Genomic DNA, 19466 nt, shown 5'->3' with positions numbered 1-19466 from the left:
AGCTATTACTCAATAGAGGGGCCACAACCTCCCACTACACATTGCTTGCTTGCCCACTTCCTCAAACAGTAGTGAGTGTTGGGGTTGCTTCTTCATGGAAGTAAGTTAGCAGAAGTCAAACTCCTTTATAAATCAAATGCCTTAAATAATAGACATGTGAAAGGCTGGGAATGAAAATTACTTCAGTCAATTCACATATATATCTGATGTATTTATATATGGAAACCTATTACCGATAAGCTAGTAAATTTGACATTTCAATCATTTTCGTTCATTATTATTTCAGCGTCTGGAATTGACATCAATAAACGACCTCCATATCATGTAATTACTTGATTTAATTTGTTCAAGTTGTAACTTTTCTGGTAAGACACAGTAGCACATGGTTGCACCACCTTTCATGGCTATAAATTGAGAGGCTTGAGCTCAGTTTTAATTAAGAGACTAAAATCTGAAAACTTTCTCCCCGGCCCGTGTATTTATGCATTGTTTTCAAAATCTCCTTCCTTTGTTGAGTTGTAAGTTCTGAAATTTCGATCGCCAGTATATTAGAATAATTTTCATTTTATTCTGAGAGGAATTAGTTCAGACCTTGGACATGAGTGGGAATTAAATATAATTCCTTAAGAAAGTCTTATCGTTCTTATTAGTAAAAATACATAATATACACCCTAAACTTATTTCTCAAAACTTACTTTAGCACTTTATAAAATTTGAGGAACCCAAGTTGCATTTCCTTCTTTTGTTTATCAATTAAAATGGAAATGAAAAAATAATTGACACAGTCGAAAATATAGATGAACTTGAATAAAGAAAATGATGAAACTGGGAGAAAGTGAAAATAAGAAAAATGGAGAGAGAAAATTCTGAGGTGGTGAATGACATGGCGAGGCGTGTAATACAATGCCTCTTATAAGATTGGTTCTGTAATTTAAAAGGGTAATAAATTCACTTCAAACAATACTACGAGGTAAATAATTACTAGTAAAATTAATAAGTTTAAGAAGATTTTATGTTTTTTTCTTCTTATTAATTACTTATAGTTTTCTTTTTAGTTCATTTCAAAGAATGTTATCTTTTTATGTACAGAAATTTTCATTTATCCTTAACAAATAATCTTAACAGTATTTTCGATTACAAATTTCATAATCATCCTTTTTTTCATAAATTTTAACTTTAAGTTAAACGGTGCTAGAGATGATTAAGTAAAATAGCCATTCGGAAATCTAGTCTACCAGATTTAGCCTATTATTAGTTAAGTAGGCCCAACCTATCATTAGAAAATTCTGAGGTGGTGAGTGACATGGCGAGGCGTGTAATACAATGCTTCTTATAAGATTGGTTCCATAATTTAAAAGGGTAATAAATTCACTTCAAACAATATTAAGAGGTAAATAATTACTAGTAAAATTAAATAAGTTTAAGAAGATTTTATGTAATTTTTTTTTATTAATTACTTATAGTTTTCTTTTTAGTTCATTTCAAAGAATGTTATCTTTTTATGTATAGAAATTTTCATTTATCCTTAACAAATAATCTTAACAGTATTTTCGATTACAAATTTCATAATCATCCCTTTTTCATAAATTTTGACTTTAAATTAAATGGTGCTAGAGATAATTAAGTAAAATAGCCATTCGGAAATCAAGTCTACCAGATTTAGCCTATTATTAGTTAAGTAGGCCCACCCTATCATTAGGTGATCTAATAAATTACCAAATGTGGCTAAATTCTGGTATTATAAGTACGGGCGATCATGATTTGATTTGAGTTAATTTTAGGTAAAATCAAAAGCATGCTAATTTATCCTTTTCTTAATCATTCAAATTAAACTAAATTAAATATAATTCATATTTATTAATTTAATTGGTGTTGGTTTAGTTTGATTTCTTTTACTTTTTATAAAAATAATGATATGTCTTTCTTTTAAATTTTTCCCGTACAATTAGAGAAGAATTCTCCATCATTTTTCAACCTATAATCTATCATCAACCTTTTGGCACCTATTATTTTCTTGAAGTATGGCAAAAATATCTAAATATTTATTAGTTTTAATCAATTGAATAAAGTTGATAATGTCTTAAAACTATGCTAAAAGAGAGGAAAGAATATGGAAGTTAGGAATATCAACAGAGAGGTGATGAAGGTAAGACTATTACTTCACATAATGGTGGGAATTACACGTAAGAGTTATGGTCATCCATAATCACATAAATAATAATAATATTTACAATAGATAAGAAACAATACACACATACATATAAGGTATAAAGTTAATTATCCTATTAGAGATAAATAAAATTTTCATGAAAAAGGTACAAAATATTTAAATTATTTATAAAAAATAATACTAATATTGTGTATGTAATTATAGAATTTATGTATATATACCGGTTCAGTTTGATTTTGATTCGGTGTATTTTTAATAAAATCCAATCAAACCAAGTATTATCGATTTTTAACAACTTAAATTCAGTTCAGATCGATCTCTAACCAAATCATGAACACCCCTAATTATAAGCATAATTGTATTTTTGAAATATTTAAGTTTTTCTTTATATTATGTATATATGGACTTTTATTTTTAGAAAAAGTTAATTTTTTTCTTTGATTAATTAGACTTAACTTTGAACTTTTTTCTACTTGCGCCTGTAAACTTCTAGTTCCAAATATTAGAAATAATGGTCTCTTTTTGCCTTTTCTCGACTTTGTTGTGTATGTTCAATGAGACTTTTCGTTGAGTTTTTTCTTATTATCTCCCATCTTAATTATGGAAACTACTGGTTATTCTATTAATGATGTTCGTGTATAGTAGTGTACAACAACCTGCTAATACATGTTTATACAAGCAAATACAATATAATATAAATAGTGTATAACAATATATTAAACTTAATTATTTCTGATGTATAACAGTATCTTCAACCATGGGTACTTGCAGCTTAAAACGTTGGAATGTTAAGTAACATGCCATGCTCTCGATCAAAAAATATTAAAGAAGAAGACTATTAGAATGTACTCGATTTCAAATTTTAGGCTACGTAAGAGAGTGATATTTTCCGAAAGGAGATACCATCTTCGTTTTAATCTGTTCATCTTACTAATTTCCTTTTTAGTCTATTTTAAAAGAATGTCTTTAATTTTCTTTTTGACAACTTCTTAATTCTAACTTTCAACATGAAATGTTTAATACCACAAAATTAAAATTGATGAATTCTACATTTCTTTACTTTAGTTTAAGATCACATGATTAAAAGATCTTTTTTACTTCCTTAAATTTCATATCAAATCAAAACCCGACAAACAAATTGATGGGGCATAATGTTGTTTTACAACTTGTATCTATGGTTACTTGATTGCACGCATAATAGTTACTTGTGTTATACAAAGGAAGTATGAATAAGAAATTATCAATATACTTATATTAAATCAATGAATACAAGACATGATGAGTATGGTTACAACAATAATTATTTGTATCATGATGTAAGTGGAATTAGGTTGCTTGTATTATTATATATACTCAATTACTGAGAATGAAGTAACTAAATCATTTTTTGAAAATTTTGTTATTGTTATTATGTTATATCATACAAATTATTAAAATATTTTCTTAGCTGTCAAATGTATTTCATGTAACAATTTAATGATACCCCACACAATATATGAAACAAAAAAAAAAAATGAAAACATAAAATCCAACTATTTTAAATATTTTTTTTTATATTTCAAACTCGTGATCTATTATCTATATAAATAGAAGGAGACAGCCTCTGAAGAATGTATAAGCATAAAACGATACCTTGAAAGCGTATTTTGGTACATAGTTTGAGTTTGTGTGTTTGAGAACAATATATATATATATATATCAATGGATTTAATGTTGGCATCGAAAAAAGCAGATAAAACAATAGTGGAAATTGAAGGAGTTGGTGGATACTACACTTGGTCAAGTACCCATTTTCCTCTTCTTAGCCAGAAAAAACTTGCTGCTGGATTATTAGTCCTCCATCCTCGTGTGTTTTCTCAACCTTACTATTCTGTGTCCTCAAAATTGGCTTATGTTTGTGAAGGTATGCCATACATTATATTTTTTCATATATAGTAGTTATTGTTGGGGTCACCCATCGGTCAGTGGGATTAGAAGTTCTTATATGGTCTTGAGCAATCCTTTTCTTATTAGTTTTTGAGATGTTTGAGTTAGGTCCAAAGTCTTTATCTTTTTAAAAAATCAGTAGTGGTGTTCTAAGAGATATATGATGATCTATAAACAATTTAAATATTGATGGATTCAACCTTTGAACTTTTAATGGAGAACCCATTACAATTTTGAAACTATGAACTCTCTATATATATGCTCCAAATCCGTCTCTCTGTATACAAATCAGTTTGCACGTTCTTGATTATTTCATTAGATATTTGCTAGCTTTATATATATATCTCCCACTAACAAAATATTGTACATTTTTGCTGTAAATTATTGCTACAATATAAAGTAACCATATGTGTATTGCTACACTAAAGCTCTCGCTATGTGCGTGAGGTTTGGGGAAGGGCAGGACAACAAAGATTTGTTCGTAGCCTTACCCTGCATTTCTGCAAGAGGCAGCAACTTTATCGGTATATCTTCACTTATTTATTTTTTTCACAGGTGAATGCATTGTTGGACTGATAACACCGGAAGATTCAAAAGAAAAAGTTATAAAAATAGAAAAAGGGGATGCCCTACCAATTAACTTGAAAGCAATCTCATGGTGGTACAACGGTGGAGATGCTAAACTCAAAATAATTTTTTTGGGAGAATATGATGATGAAAACACACCTGGAACACCCTGCTATTTCTTCTTAACTGGTGTCGCCGGTATTCTAAAAGGATTCTCTAATGAATTGATAGCTAAATCTTTTCACATGACCAAAACTGAATTCGAAAAAATCATAAAAGATCAGAGTAGTTCTAATGTTTTAATTAAGATAAAGGAAGGGACAAAAATGCCAGACCCATGCAACAACGACGTGAAACACAAGTTGGCTTTCAACTTGGATAGTGCTAAACCTTGTGTTGAGGTGAAAAATGGTGGAACTTTATCCGTGGTAACTTGTAGGAATTTACTGTTACTTGGAGATGTTGGACTAAGCGCGAATCGCGTAGTTTTGGAAGGTGGTGCTTTGTTTGGTCCCATTTTTACAGCGGATTCGTCAGTTCAATTGAGTTATGTTACAAAAGGAAGTGGACGTGTTCAAATTGTAGGACCTTTCGGTAAGGTTGTGCTGGATACTAAAGTGGAGGAAGGTGAATTGTTCTTTGTTCCTAAATTTTTTCCCTTTGTTGTGGAAGCTGATGAAGGAGGAATGGAGTTCTTCTCTGTCATAACGTCATCAAAGTAAGTACTCCTATTATTTACCTGTGTATGATAGTTCGTTCATGTGATTGGCCGGTCAAATAGAACGTTATTATGTCTTGGAACTAACGCGAGATCCACTCAAGCAGCTTAAACAGTTCGCTTACAGCATAATGCAATTACTATTCCACTATTTGCAGGCAAGTATATGGAGAATTATCAGGTGGGAAAAAATCAATTTGGGAAGCAGCATCTCCATCAGTTTTAGAGGCCTCTCTAAATATGACTTCAGATTTGTCTGAGTTTTTCAAGTCCAAGATTGCTAAGGGTGCAGTGATTGCCCCGCCTTCAACTATTTAAGTAATGGTTCCAGTTATATGTTACTTGTTAGACATTTGGGATGTATACATATGCTTAACAAGTGTACAATACAACCATAATACAATTAATAATTTTAATTCTGTATATGCTTGAAATTAAGATCGATGATGAAGTAGATCTACACTATTCTACTTCGGTTGTTCCCATCCACAGATGTAAGCAGCTTTGTTTTTAGCTAGTCCTGAATGCAAGCTTATATGCTGCTGCGCACCAGTATGTATATATGAATGTCTTCTTAAGAATAAAAGGGAAATGAATTTGGTGCTTCTTTGAATGACCAATTGTCATCCTCGTGAATATTAAGAAATAACATGTTGGATATGTCAAATAGTCACACAAGAGAATAGGAATGATTTTTGGTAATTTGGCTTCAATTTTGTGAAATTGCAGCTTCTTGGACAAAAATTGTACCACTGGCACTGCATGGTATAGCCTCAAGGCTTCTGTCAAAGCCTCATGAACATAAGGCATTTTCTTGAGGACTCTTTCTGTAATCCTTGCAACAAAATCTTCAGCATTTTTTGAAATTTTCCAGCACGAATGCCATTTTACGAATGCAAAGGGGTATATTTTAGATGATAATTCACTTTAGTGTCACTTAGTCTATCATCTGCATGTTGTCATTGTTATATCTTCCTTTGAAGTAGTCTGTTATTGTTAACGTTTGTTCTAAACTTGTTTCTTTTACCAGATCCCAACATATGTGTCTTTTTTCTGGAAATTATTGTGAATAGTTTCATTCGCCAGCTCTTTCGTAGAACTACTGTTAGCTTTTCTCCTAAATGAACTTTTTCAGATGCCTATTGATTACTCATGAACAGTAAACTGTGATGAGATAAATTAAAGTCCATGCGATACAATTGAAATTGCCTCCGGACCTTTGAAGAGGATGCTTATGATGTTAGAGGTGCTTGATGAATCCTTAGTTCTATCAATAGGCTCCAAATGGATGCTGATTACCTTCAAGGAGGTTTAAGGGACCTTGAAGAGGTCAAAGGAGTGCAAGACGGGGCTAAAAAGCCCACGGAAGGTGACATGCGCTCCATCTGCTCTAGAGGCACGTCCAACCTGCTCCAGATCTGCTAGAGCAGGTCAAAACAGTAGCACCCGCTCCTGAGATGTGCCCCAGATGTGCCTGAAGTACTCAAGCAGATGCCAGAGTGGGTTGCCATGCTTTCTTGTTCCAAATGCGTTGATTTCTCATTTGGAAATGTTGGTTGCCTGGGAATCGATTCCTTTGTAGTCTACGCAAGAGTTTAGGTGCTGGATTATTGAATAGAGGATGAAGGATTTGATATACCCTTTGTTTGCTATCCATTCCATTCTTGTGTCTATCTTATTGCTCTCGTATCTCTCTTTATCTTTTGTTTCTTTGTTTCTTCGTTTAGTTTTCGATTCCGTAGTTTGTTCTGGTATCACCGTGCAACTTCTATCTATGTTTCAGTCATTGAAGGGGGCACACTGGTTATTCCACTGAAAACCGCAAACTAAGATGGCATGGAAACATGGAGTAGGAAAGTAAAACAAGGAAAATATGAATGTGCAAGGCTGACACTTTCATTAGTTGTTAGATTCAATATTCATTGTCTTGAGATGCCATAAACAGCATTCAGGAAGAAGAGAGCTAACAATGTCATATTTATGTCTTTAGTTTACAGAACTTAGTAAGTGCATCCAACATATATATTTATTGCTCCTCTTTCATGGCCCTAACGGTGAAAGACATCAACATGCAGTCCCCCATCGATGTGAAGATTAATCATTGTCTTGTACTTGACAATCTTCTTGTCATCACTCAACTTGAAAACAAAGTAATGTAACAACACAACAGAGAATATCTTCATCTGCCTATAAGCAAACTCTTTCCCTAAGATCCTCGGGCCTGTTTCATCAACAGAAGAATGTGACAGTATATACGCACTATAGGCAAATTAAGCATATACTCATGCTCAGGCTTTACAAATTGTTGAAGTATTGAGTTATTTGCTGTTATTTTTCTTTTTAGTTTAGTAATTTTATTTCTGAAATTCAGTTATCTAAGTTGATATAGAATAGAATTTATTAGTATCCTAGTTGAAGTTAGAATAGGATTTTATTAGTTTCCTAGTTAGAAATAGAATAGGAGTATTTTTGTCTATTTATATTCTCAAATGTGGATGAATAAACAAGCAGAATATTTTTTTATCCTCAAACATTTTCTTCTTCTCTGTATTCTGTAGAACAACAATTGGTATCAGAGCCAATTTCTTGACAGATCTGTGAGAGAGAAGACCCCCAAAAATAACCCTGCGAAAAAAATCAATATTGTTATGGCTTCCAACAATTTTTCAATTCCTTCGCCCCCAATTTTTTTGGTGAGAATTATCCAATTTGGGCTATCAAGATGAGAACATACTTGTGAGGATATGATCTGTGGAAAGTTGTAGAGGTTGGAGGAGAGGTAAATCCTTTGCCAGATAATCCAACAATGGCGCAAATTAAGAATCACAGATAAAAGGTTGCAAAAAACTTTAAAGCTCTCTCTTGCATACAATCAACACTTTCGGAAGTAATTTTCGCTAAAGTTATGGCGAGTGAGACTGCAAAGGAGGCTTGGGACAAGTTGAAAGAAGAATTTCATGGAAGTGACAAGATTAGGCAAATAAAAGTGATAAATCTAAGAAGAGAGTTTGAAATTCTCAGAATGAATGATTCAGAAACTATTGAAGAATTCTCTAACAAGTTGATGAAGATTGTAAACCAAATCAGACTTATGGGAGAAGAGCTTACAGATTCAAGAATTGTGAAAAAGGTTCTTGTGAATTTACCGAAAAGATTTGAAGCAAAGATCTCCTCACTCAAAGATTTGAAGGATCTCACAAAACTGTCACCTTCAGAACTTGTACATGCTCTTCAAGCTCAAGAGCAAAGAAGATCCTTGAGGCTAGAAGAAGCTACTGAAACTGCTCTTCAAGCCAAGTTCAAAGGAAAGATGCAGATGCTAGAGGAAGGTAAAATCCCAGAAACTTCTAATAATTCTAGTACAAATAATCAATGCGATTCTTGCAATGGAGTCAAGAAGAAAGAAAACTTTCCTCCATTCAAGTATTGTAGAAAAACTAATCATAAAGAGGATGATTATTGGTTTAAGGGGAAGAAACCACCTCTCCAGTGTAGATATTGCAATAAGCTTGGGCATATTAAAAGGTTTTGCAAAGTGAAGAAGGAGAACAACCAACAAACTCAAAAGGCCAACATTTCGAAAGTTGAAGAACAAGAGGAGTTTGTGTTTACGGCGATGGCAACAACAAGATTGAATGATAAAAACACATGGTTTTTGGACAGTGGTTGCACTCAACACATGACCAGCAAACGAGAATATTTTATGAATTTAGAATCTGCCAAAGGTAGTGTCAAGTTGGCCGATAAAACCAAGTTGGAGATTTTTGGTAAAGGAATTGTGGCAATTGAAGCTCCCAAAGGTACTAAATTTATTCAAGATGTTTTATTGGTACCTGATCTTGACCAAAATCTATTGAGTATCGGTCAAATGCTAGAACGAGATTATATGTTACTGTTCAAAGATAAAAAATGTGTTGTTTTTAATTCTAGTGGTCAAGAAGTGATTACAGTTGAACTGTTTAAATGAAGTTTTCCTTTGAATTGGAACTCAAATTCTGAGCAAACAACATATCTGGGAATCACAAGCAGGTGGTTCATTTACTATTTTGAGGGATGTAAATGTTGAGCAATTGCGCAGAGGAACAAACATAACTCTCTTCCTCAAGAAAGATCAGCTGGAGTATTTGGAAGAACTGAAAGCTTTTATAGAAGAGAAAAATCGTAAGATGGATTATTTGGAGCAGAAGATGGTTCATGCTGAACAAGAAATTAAACAGTTAAAATATAGATGTATGATGCTGGAGTCCTCAAATATTGTTTGTACACATGCTGATGAAATAATGATTGACCATACTGATGATGGACACCTGAAGCATGAGATGATTTTCCTAATCGGAGGATATGATGGTGTATCATGGTTATCAACATTGGACTCATATTTACCTTAATTCGATGTGTTAAATTCACTTAAACTAATGAATTCAGTCCGTGCATATGCCTCGGTTGCAAAGCTGAGTGGAGAATTTTATGTATTTGGTGATGGAACTGGAAGCTTGTGGTATGACACAGTTGAATCGTACAACTCTGCTAATGATGAATGGACTATGTGCCCTTGTTTGAAAGAGAAACGGGGTAGCATAGCTGGTGCAACTTTGAAGGACAAAATATTTGCAATTGTTGGTGGAAATGGGATTGAATGCTTTTCAGGGGTTATTCATCAAATTTTTGCTGAGAAACCAGTTGTCTGCCAAGCATATTCAAATTTTGTTCCTGGAAAGATGTCAGGAAAAGAATATTCTGGACTAAATATTCAAGGGCTGAATACCTCCACAGTACAAATAAGTTTGTTGCAACTTTTGCAAAGGCTTTTGAAGATGAGGAGCTCGCAGTTTTCTTGAAGCAAGATGCTATGTTAGCATCTGAAACTCAAAAAAAGAAGAACAACATTCTCAAGGTGATTAGGAAGAACCTTGTGAAGAAATGTATTAATATGTTCAATGAAATTGATGAGAACAAGGAGGACTATAACAAGTTCTATGAAGCTTTCTCAAAGAACTTGAAGATGGGCATTCACAAAGACAGCCTGAACAAAGCCCAATTGGCTGACCTCCTTCGTTACCATTTAACCAAGAGTGGTGATGAGATGAAGGATTATGTCACTAGGATAAAGGAGGGCCAGAAAGACATCTCAGATTTGAAACTCTTCGTGAACAACTTGGAGTTACCAGCAAATATCTCAAGGAGGAGAGTTGAAGCATTGAGTTATTTGCTGTTATTTTTCTTTTTAGTTTAGTAATTTTATTTCTGAAATTTAGTTATCTAAGTTGATATAGAATAGAATTTATTAGTATCCTAGTTGAAGTTAGAATAGGATTTTATTAGTTTCTAGTTAGAAATAGAATAGGAGTATTTTTGCCTATTTATATTCTCAAATGTGGATGAATAAACAAGCAGAATATTTTTTTATCCTCAAACGTTTTCTTCTTCTCTGTGTTCTGTATAACAACACAAATGCTAAATTGATAATTAAAGCCAACAACGAGCTTTGACCAACCTGGAATGCTGTAAATTTGAAGGGGTTAAGAAACCATCCCCATCAAGCCATCTCTCTGGTTTATATTCTTCTGCATCATCGCCCCATATAAATTTCATTCTTCCCATTGCATATGATAGGTAACACACTAAGTCCCCTTTATTCACGCTGAATCCATCTGGTAAGTTGTCATCTGAAAAACATATTTTTCCATCCTACAGTAAGAGGAAAACCAAAAGTAACAACTTAAAACATGCATCTACTTGGCCGCTGATGTATGATAAATGAAGTTCTTTATTACCATGGGAAGTGCAGGATAGAGTCTAAGTCTCTGTCAATGCTGCATGAAGATATTGCATCTTTTCAAGGGCATCTTCACTCACATCGGCAGCAAAATCTGTTATGTCTGTCCCATCTTCTTTTTCTGTTGTTGCTTCTTTAATCTCTTGTGCTACTTTCTCCTGTACATGAGGGTACTTGCAAAGCATATATATGAACCAAGAAAGGGTGGTTGCTGTTGTATCTCTGCCTGCTATAGTGAAGTTCAATATTATGTCACACAAATACTTTGGATCTATACGAGTAATTTGCAGAAACCTTGACAAAATGTCTTCTTTCTTCCACTGCAACTGGAAAATAATTTTAATGTTTAAGCATTTATCTGCATTAAAAAAATTATTAGCTATAAGAGGATTGACCTACAGATAATCAATTTCTGTTTTACTCATCTGCTAAGTTCTTCTGTGGATCAGCTTATAAACAAGCTCTTCAACTGTTCTTATGTTGTCCCTTAACTTGGCTTCTGAACCGATATTGAGAGCTCTTTTAATCTTCCATAACATATCAACATATCTCAATTCTATCATTGCACTAGCATTGTCAAATGCATCGCTAAAAATTTTCCCTTCTTCATTTGAACCGCACATGGTGTCTAGCTCAACTCCGAAGGCAACCTTGAATATAGAATCTAGAGATGCTTTCAAGAATAGATCCTGCATCAACAACACTAGGTTTATTTGTCCGGTGAAAACAAAAGAGGGTTGTTTGATGACAGAGTCATGGAAACTTACTTGAATGTCAACTGTCTTGTTGGAATTGGCAGCTTCAGACAATATGTGAGCTAGCTTTGCTGCTTTTTTTCTGAAGACCACACTGCTGAAATCCCTCAAGATCCTCGTGGAGAACTCGTGGCTTGCCAACTTTCTTTGTTCCCTCCACTTATTGTCATCAACTACGAAGATCCCATCACCAAACAGGTCCTTTAGCATGGTATAATTATACAATCCCTGCAGATTATTCAAAAAACGTCACATACTGAAATGCTGATAACACTACTTGGTCATCATTTTGTATCTGTATGGATGCTTTTCCCTAACTTTGCTGGTGTTTAGTCACGGATGCAATATGTTATTAATAATATGGCTTTTCAAAAAAATAACAAAGCATCACTAGGGATGTCAAGAAAACAATGTACCTTGCCATAGTTGTCAAAGTTCGTTCTAAGAATGTATTCGACATTAACAGGGTCAGAAGTATAAACATCATTCCTGAAAAGACTAATCAATCTGTAAGTCTTGTGCTTGTGAGCAAGATCAGTCATGTAATGATGCAACCTACGGTAGTTCATAAGCTGATTGAAAATGGTGCCGCCAATTGGATGGTATCTCTTTTTGCTATGTTTCCCCACTATTTTTCTGGTTAGAAGATGAACTATGAACCCACAAAAGAGAAGTGAGAGAATGGTGGCTGTCATGGAGATGGAGCTCTGAAAACTCTCCATGGAAACCACTAACATGTCCATATTTGGCTTATAATGTACCATATTTATACGTCATGGGAGTGCAAGGTGTTCCATCTAATGCTTAGGTAATTAATCCATCAGGGACCATGTCATAAAGACCAAACACTATGCGCTGTTTGGACATGATTTGAGATCAAATTGATTTGAAGTTGAAGTTGTATTTTTTATCATAAGCATGAAAATCCAATAAGTTGTGAAAACTATATACAATATTGCCAAGGCAAGCGATAGCTAATAAATAAGATATAGGAATATCCGAAGGCGCCGCATTGATAAATCACATATTTTCATGTTTGTGCAATGTATTTTATAGGATGTCATCTGCTCCGTAGCCTGTCTGTTAGGAGTAAAAAACAGCAAAAGACGATCCAAATTAGATCACCTTGCAAATTTATGATGTTAGGTTCCATGTAAGTTAGTCATCTGCTAAGCCATCAAAATGTAAAGTATCCAGTGTTTGTAATCCATGTTTGTGCAATTTGTTTGATAGGGTATCATCTGCTGTGTAGCCTGTTTGGCATGGAAGGAAGCAAAAGCCGATCCAATTTAAGAGGCCTTGCAAATTTATGATGTTTAAATGGTTCCCTGTGAGTTAGGCTGCTGCTAAGCGCCTAAGCCGTCAAAATGTCCAGTATCCAATGTTTCTAAGCCATGTTTGCGACTTGTTTTATAGGGTATCATCTGCTGGCATTGCAAATTTATGATGTTTAAAAGGTTCCCTCTGAGTTAGGCTGCTGCTAAGAGCCTAAGCCATCAAAATGTCAAGTATCCAATTTTTCTAAGCCATGTTTGCAACTTGTTTTGTAGGGTACGGTCTGCTATATAGCCTATTTGGCAGGAAAAAAACAACAACAAAAATTTATCCCGATTAGTAGTTAAACAGTTCTAAAACACGGAAAAAAATCATTGACTTATCGAATTATCTACGGAGCCAGCATAAATTTAACGTGTTTTATAGGAGGGTATCATCTGCTTCCACTTCCTCTTCAAGAATTGTATTACTCAAAAGCCATAAGTATCAGTTGACTCCATTATATGTATACCAGGGGAAATATGCAAGGAAGTTGTTACTATTTTCTTACTTAGCACAACGAATGTTTCTTTCCAGGCCGTGAAACAAAGTAAAACATAATTTATAGAATATGTTTCCGTAAGACTGATTTGTATTATGCAGAATGACTTGCATATGTAACTATTGTATACATCAACCAATAGAACCAATTAACAGGTGCAGTTTTTTCATGTCAAATGTGAGTTTTATCGAACGCATCCATAATTTGCCTGTTTCCTTGAGCTATAATTACCCTTCTTTTTAAACCTACGGACTTTTATGGGACCTAATGTTTCCAAGAAGGAAATGAACTAACGATCACTCATCACAATATAGAAGATAGGTAGTCAAACAATCACAAGATACTTAAGATTTACAATGGTATTTGTTAGAGTTGTGACCCAAATTATGTTGAGTCGGCCCTGAAAGTTTCGCGGTGTGACCTATATTTGTGATAGTCAATGAGTCTGTGGTGGTAGCGTAGGGTATGGACCTTTATGTTTTTGGCCATAGGACTTATTTGTATGCACGTATTATATAAGTGCATTTAGTGGGTTATTTTGTGTATTCAGAAATTATACGTCGCTCCACATTGTACTCCTGTGAAAACTCCTCTACCTCTGTCCGTGGTTTTCCCCGCAAGGGTTTCCACGTAAATCTGTGTGTTATTATTTTCTTTCTGCTTGTGGTTTGCTTTATTTCTGCCCGATTTCTAACAGTATTTCAAGTAGGACTTGTCTCATGAAGTTTTGCGATTCCGTGCTATGAACTTTTGTAAGCAAAATGCAATGACCCTTACGGTCATTTCTCTGTATTTTCATATAATTTTAGTACTATCTAAATGTATCGTGGATTATTTAATTTAATTTGGCATTTGGTAGAAATATAATTTAGTATTCTTCTAGAATATTTTCGATATAAGTAAAATTCTTTGAGTGATGATATATTTATATTATTTTATAATAGATTTTATGATTTATTAATATTTTAAGTAGAGATAGTAATTTTAAAAATATTAAAATATTATTATTATTACTATATAATAGAGGTTTTGTTAGAAATAATTTTCTATTAATTATGATATATTTAAAATATTATAATTATTTTATCATGAATTTATACAATACCCAAATATATTCACAATATAGAAAATTAATTGTTGTGGCCACTATTACCACACTTGTAAATGTGGAAAGGGTGGAATGACTGCTTATCATTACCTCTACATGTAGTAGCTTTGACTTTCAAAAAAAAAAAAAGGGGAAAGAAGGTTGAAATTTCATTCGATAGCTTTATATCTATATCTATAATCTATATCTATATCTATAATATATTAAAAGTATGAAGATCCTTAGAAAAGTGATTTGAATTTTTTACCCTTTACTAAAAAATTCTTTTTTAAACAAAACTGTCTTTTCAATATTTTTTAAATTTATTAATTAAATATTTTTTATTATATTAACTAAACTTTCTCAAAAAATATGAAACTCTTAAAATATATGATAGGAGAATTAATTCATATCTTTTTTTAATTTTTAATTAAAAAATACTACTAAAATAGGACTCTATTTTAGTAATAATAATAATAAAACGTTGCTATTCCAACTGGATTTTTAGTACAACTCCAACGTTTCAACTATAGTATTCAAAAATTTGATTTTTTCAACTATAGTATTCAAAAATTTGATTTACTTTTCCCTAATTAACTTTAATTGTATTGAAGACCCCCCAAAAAATTCCTTTTTTAAATATGAACAAATTTTCTCTTCGGATTTATTTAAAAGGCTTCTTCTTCTTCTTCTTCTTTCTTTTTTTTTTTTTTTGCCTTATAAATCTTCTTCCATTTTTTTGTTGTTAATTTAATTAAACTATTAACAAGTTGAATATTTTTTTTATTTTTAAGATGAAACATTTTTCTCATAATCTTAAATTCTTAGATCTACTTCTGTATGAAAGTAATTATTGATTGATTTTTAATATTCTTATGCAGGTAAAGCAAGATTACACCGAATGTGTGAATGAGACTTCGTGTGGGTACAAGCGAATTTGAAGGTAAGTATTTTTTCTTGAAATTTATTTTTCGTTCATATTTTTTTAAACTCCTCCTTGATGTATTTTTCTTTTTTACCTTATAAATCTTTTTTCTATTATTTTGTTATTAGTTTAAATTGGGCTATTAACAAGTTGAAGATCCTTTAATTTTTAAGATGAATTTATTTTTTGTTCATATTGATACTAATATTTTTTTCAAACTCCTGTATAGTTCATTTTTTTTACCTTATAAATCTTTTATTATTATTTTGTTATTAGTTTAAATTGGACTACTAACAAGTTAAAGATCCTTATAAATCGTTCATATCTATGTTGGTTTGATTCTTTTTGTATAATAGATGCTTACGTTATTGTTGTGCCTAATGTATTTAAGTTGGAGTTCAAATTTTGGGACTCATAAATCACGCGAATTTTTTTTTTTTTTTTTTTACAATTTACTTCTTGTGATTAGTTTTTTGTTTAAGAATGCTAAAGACGAGTTGTATAGAATGGTGGTTAGATTGATTATATTGTATGGAACATATATGATGCAATTTCAGTTTATCTAAAACATTAACTTAGATAGGAGGTTATGATTAAGATAGACAATTTATCCGATAGTTTCGTTAGCGTTGTCTCGCTTATTCACATTACTATTGGCATTAATAATGAAATCATTAATAATATTGTGATTATTATCATGCTTTGTATATTCAAGTAATTTTATAAAATTAAGCTCATTAATATTATATATGTATAATCTATATTTATAATCTATAATCTATAATATATTAAAAGTGTAAAGACACTTAAAAAAGTGATTTGAACTTTTTGTCATTCATTAAAAGACTGTGCAATATACAAAATCATCTTTTCACTATTTTTCTTAAATAATTATTCAATTATTATTTATTATTTAGTACTTTAAATTAATTAAAATCTCTACTTAATCTAGGTAAGAAATCATAATATTTAACACTTCTAAATCAATTACAATTCTACCTTAAATAGACAAGAATATCTATAATTTTATTTAAGTTATATTTTGACTTAAATTATATTTTGACTCACACTTTATGGCTTCTTTTCAAGAAACGTATGGCTCTGCAAAGGAGTAAAGATTCTTTTTTTTTAATGCTTCCTAGAAAAGGACCATACATCGTCAATTATGTCAATTATATGGTTAGCTGTATCTGATTTTAGAATTTATTATTATGGACCGTTGAAGATAGAATTTCATGACCAAAACTAACATATGTAGTTAATCCTTCCCAGGATACTCTTTAACTGAACTAACCTTTTTTTTTTTTTTTTCCATTAGCCCTTTTTCCATTATTGTTGCTATAGTTAAATGGTATTGGTAAGCCATCGGGATGTACACGTTTAGGTATGATATCTATTTTGTGTAACGTATCCTTAATTTTAAATTTGCAAATTTATTGCTATTGAAGAAGAAGAATATTCAATAAAATTTGAGAAACAACAACAAAGTATTCGACAAAATTCGAGAAAGACAAAAAAGGATGATGACGAAAATTATCATGACATTCAAAAATTCCTATGTGGTTTCTATTAGGATATCTCATCCGACATGTGAGTTTGCATTTTATATGGAAAAAATATAATTGTGAACTATTTGAAGATTATTGGGGTAGGCAATTTTTAATTTTTTATTGTTAAACTTAAACATTATATTTTCACTTTGTGGAATTTTACTAGACATTGATTATGTTGTTATTTTATTGTTAAGCATTATATTAGAGTATGACTTTTCAAATTGTTCCACAAAATATTATTGGTCAGATATAATATTTAAATCCTCATACTTAAACATCAAATTAGTTCGAACTAAAACTATAACTGATCATTCAAAAACGTAAAAACTAATATAAAAAAATGTATTTCTACTTTAAATTCCTCCACTGATTTGCAGCAGATAATCTTTTTACTATATTTCTAAAATATTTCATTATTTAATTATTATTCTTATATTTATGACTTAAAAATTAATTAACGTCCTTACTTGATATAGGTAAAAAAATCACAATTTTAACACTCATAAATTCATTAGAATTTTACTTTATGTAAATCTATATCTATAATCTATATTTATATCTATAATCTATAATATATTAAAAGTGTGAACACTGAAAAGTGATTTGAACTTTTTATCCTTCATTAAAAGACTTCTTTAGACAAAACTGTCTATTCACTATTTTTTAAATTTATTATTTAATTATTTTTTATTATATTAACTAAACTTCTTAAAATATATGGGACTCCTAAAATATATGGTAGGTGAATTAATTAATATTTTTCTTTCTATTTTTAATTAGAAAAATACTCCTAAAATAGGACTGTATTAAGGAAATACTTCTATAAATATTGCGATGTACGTTAAACTAGCAAACAAACCGGTTTACCTATTGGAAGAATATGATTGATGCTCATCTAACTTGATTCGATTGCATGTCTAGATTGGTGGATGTTTGATTTTCTAACCCTCAATTTTTTCAATATTTTTGTCAGCATAATAGAATTCAACATGTGTGTGTGTGTGTGTATATATATATATATATATATATATATTCTTTGTTTTCTTCAAAATCATTCTTTAGAGTGAAAATTTTCCCTTAGACAAGAATTAGTTGGATCAAAATCGAAGCTTTGTGATCACTATTATATTTTTTTTTTCATAGTTTACAGGTCGTAAATGAATGTCGGTTGGCTTCGAAGAATTTCTTGTGTAAAAGGTTAGGTTTAATCGTATTGTTTTGATATCTTTATTATCTTATTGTTTTCTTTTAATTTATAGATGCTAGATGAATTTGAGTCGGCTTTGAAACTTTTTTTAGGTAAAGGTTAGATTTAATTGTATTATCGTAATATCGGTATTAGTTTGTTGTTTTGTGGTAGTTTACGATTCGTAGATGAATCTCGATCGGCTTTGAGATTTTTTTGTACGTAAAATTTAAGTGTAATTGTATTGTTTTGATATCACGTTTATCGTATTATTTTGTTGCAGTTTACAGGTGATAGATAAATGTTGGTCGGTTTTGAGATTTTTTTTTATATAAAGGTTAGGTTTAGTTGTATTATTTTGATATCTCTATTATCGTATTATTTTGTTATTGTTTACGGGTGGTAGATAAGTGTCAGACGACTTTGAAAAAATTTGTGTGTGTAAAGATTGGATTTAATTGTATTATTTGATGTCCCCTTCATTGTATTCTTTTGTTGCAATTTACAGATGGTAGATGAATATCGATCGACTTTTAAAAATATTTTTGGTAAATATTAGGTTTAATAAATAAATTCTCCATCTTGACATACTCAAAAGATATTAAATTTAATTGTTATATTCATCTTTATTATTTAAACAAATATCCTATTTAATGTAATGTTTGAACTCATAAAAGTGAGGTACACGCGTAAGGCGTGTACACCTAAACTAGTATATATATATATATATATATGCACGTAGGTCTGTATTTTCTCATATATTTGGTCTTTCTTGGTTTGCTTTCATTTTTTTAGAAAATTGATTAGAAATCTTAGTTAGTCTTACAAAGTTTCATATAAATTAAGAGGCGTGGTGGAAAATAATTTCTTTGATGTCATTTAAATTTGGGTTCTAGCGAGATACTATTTGGAGGCTTCGCGGAAAGATATTATAGCTTTGGCATCCAGGTAGGCTAGGTTTACCCTACCTTTAGATTGAACTTACTT

The 19466-nt window shown here is 31.4% G+C and overlaps 1 protein-coding gene and 1 pseudogene across 1 annotated transcript; one reads left to right on the top strand and one right to left on the bottom strand.

The window, feature by feature from the left end:
• The first annotated feature begins 3856 nt into the window (after positions 1-3856).
• On the top strand, positions 3857-5994 carry LOC107854110 (cocosin 1-like). Its single transcript, XM_016699107.2, has 3 exons — positions 3857-4073; positions 4652-5381; positions 5540-5994. Exons 1-3 carry the CDS (start codon positions 3872-3874, stop codon positions 5697-5699), a joined length of 1092 nt encoding a protein of 363 aa, XP_016554593.1. The 5' UTR covers positions 3857-3871; the 3' UTR covers positions 5700-5994.
• A 1261-nt stretch (positions 5995-7255) lies between these two features.
• Positions 7256-12676, bottom strand: LOC107854103 (annotated as a pseudogene).
• Positions 12677-19466: the final 6790 nt, after the last annotated feature.

Source organism: Capsicum annuum, chromosome 1 (genome assembly GCF_002878395.1).
Source record: "Capsicum annuum cultivar UCD-10X-F1 chromosome 1, UCD10Xv1.1, whole genome shotgun sequence".
Taxonomy (NCBI): Eukaryota; Viridiplantae; Streptophyta; class Magnoliopsida; order Solanales; family Solanaceae; genus Capsicum; species Capsicum annuum.
The sequence above is the reverse complement of the archived record's forward strand: the minus strand, read 5'-3'. Positions and strand labels throughout refer to the sequence as shown.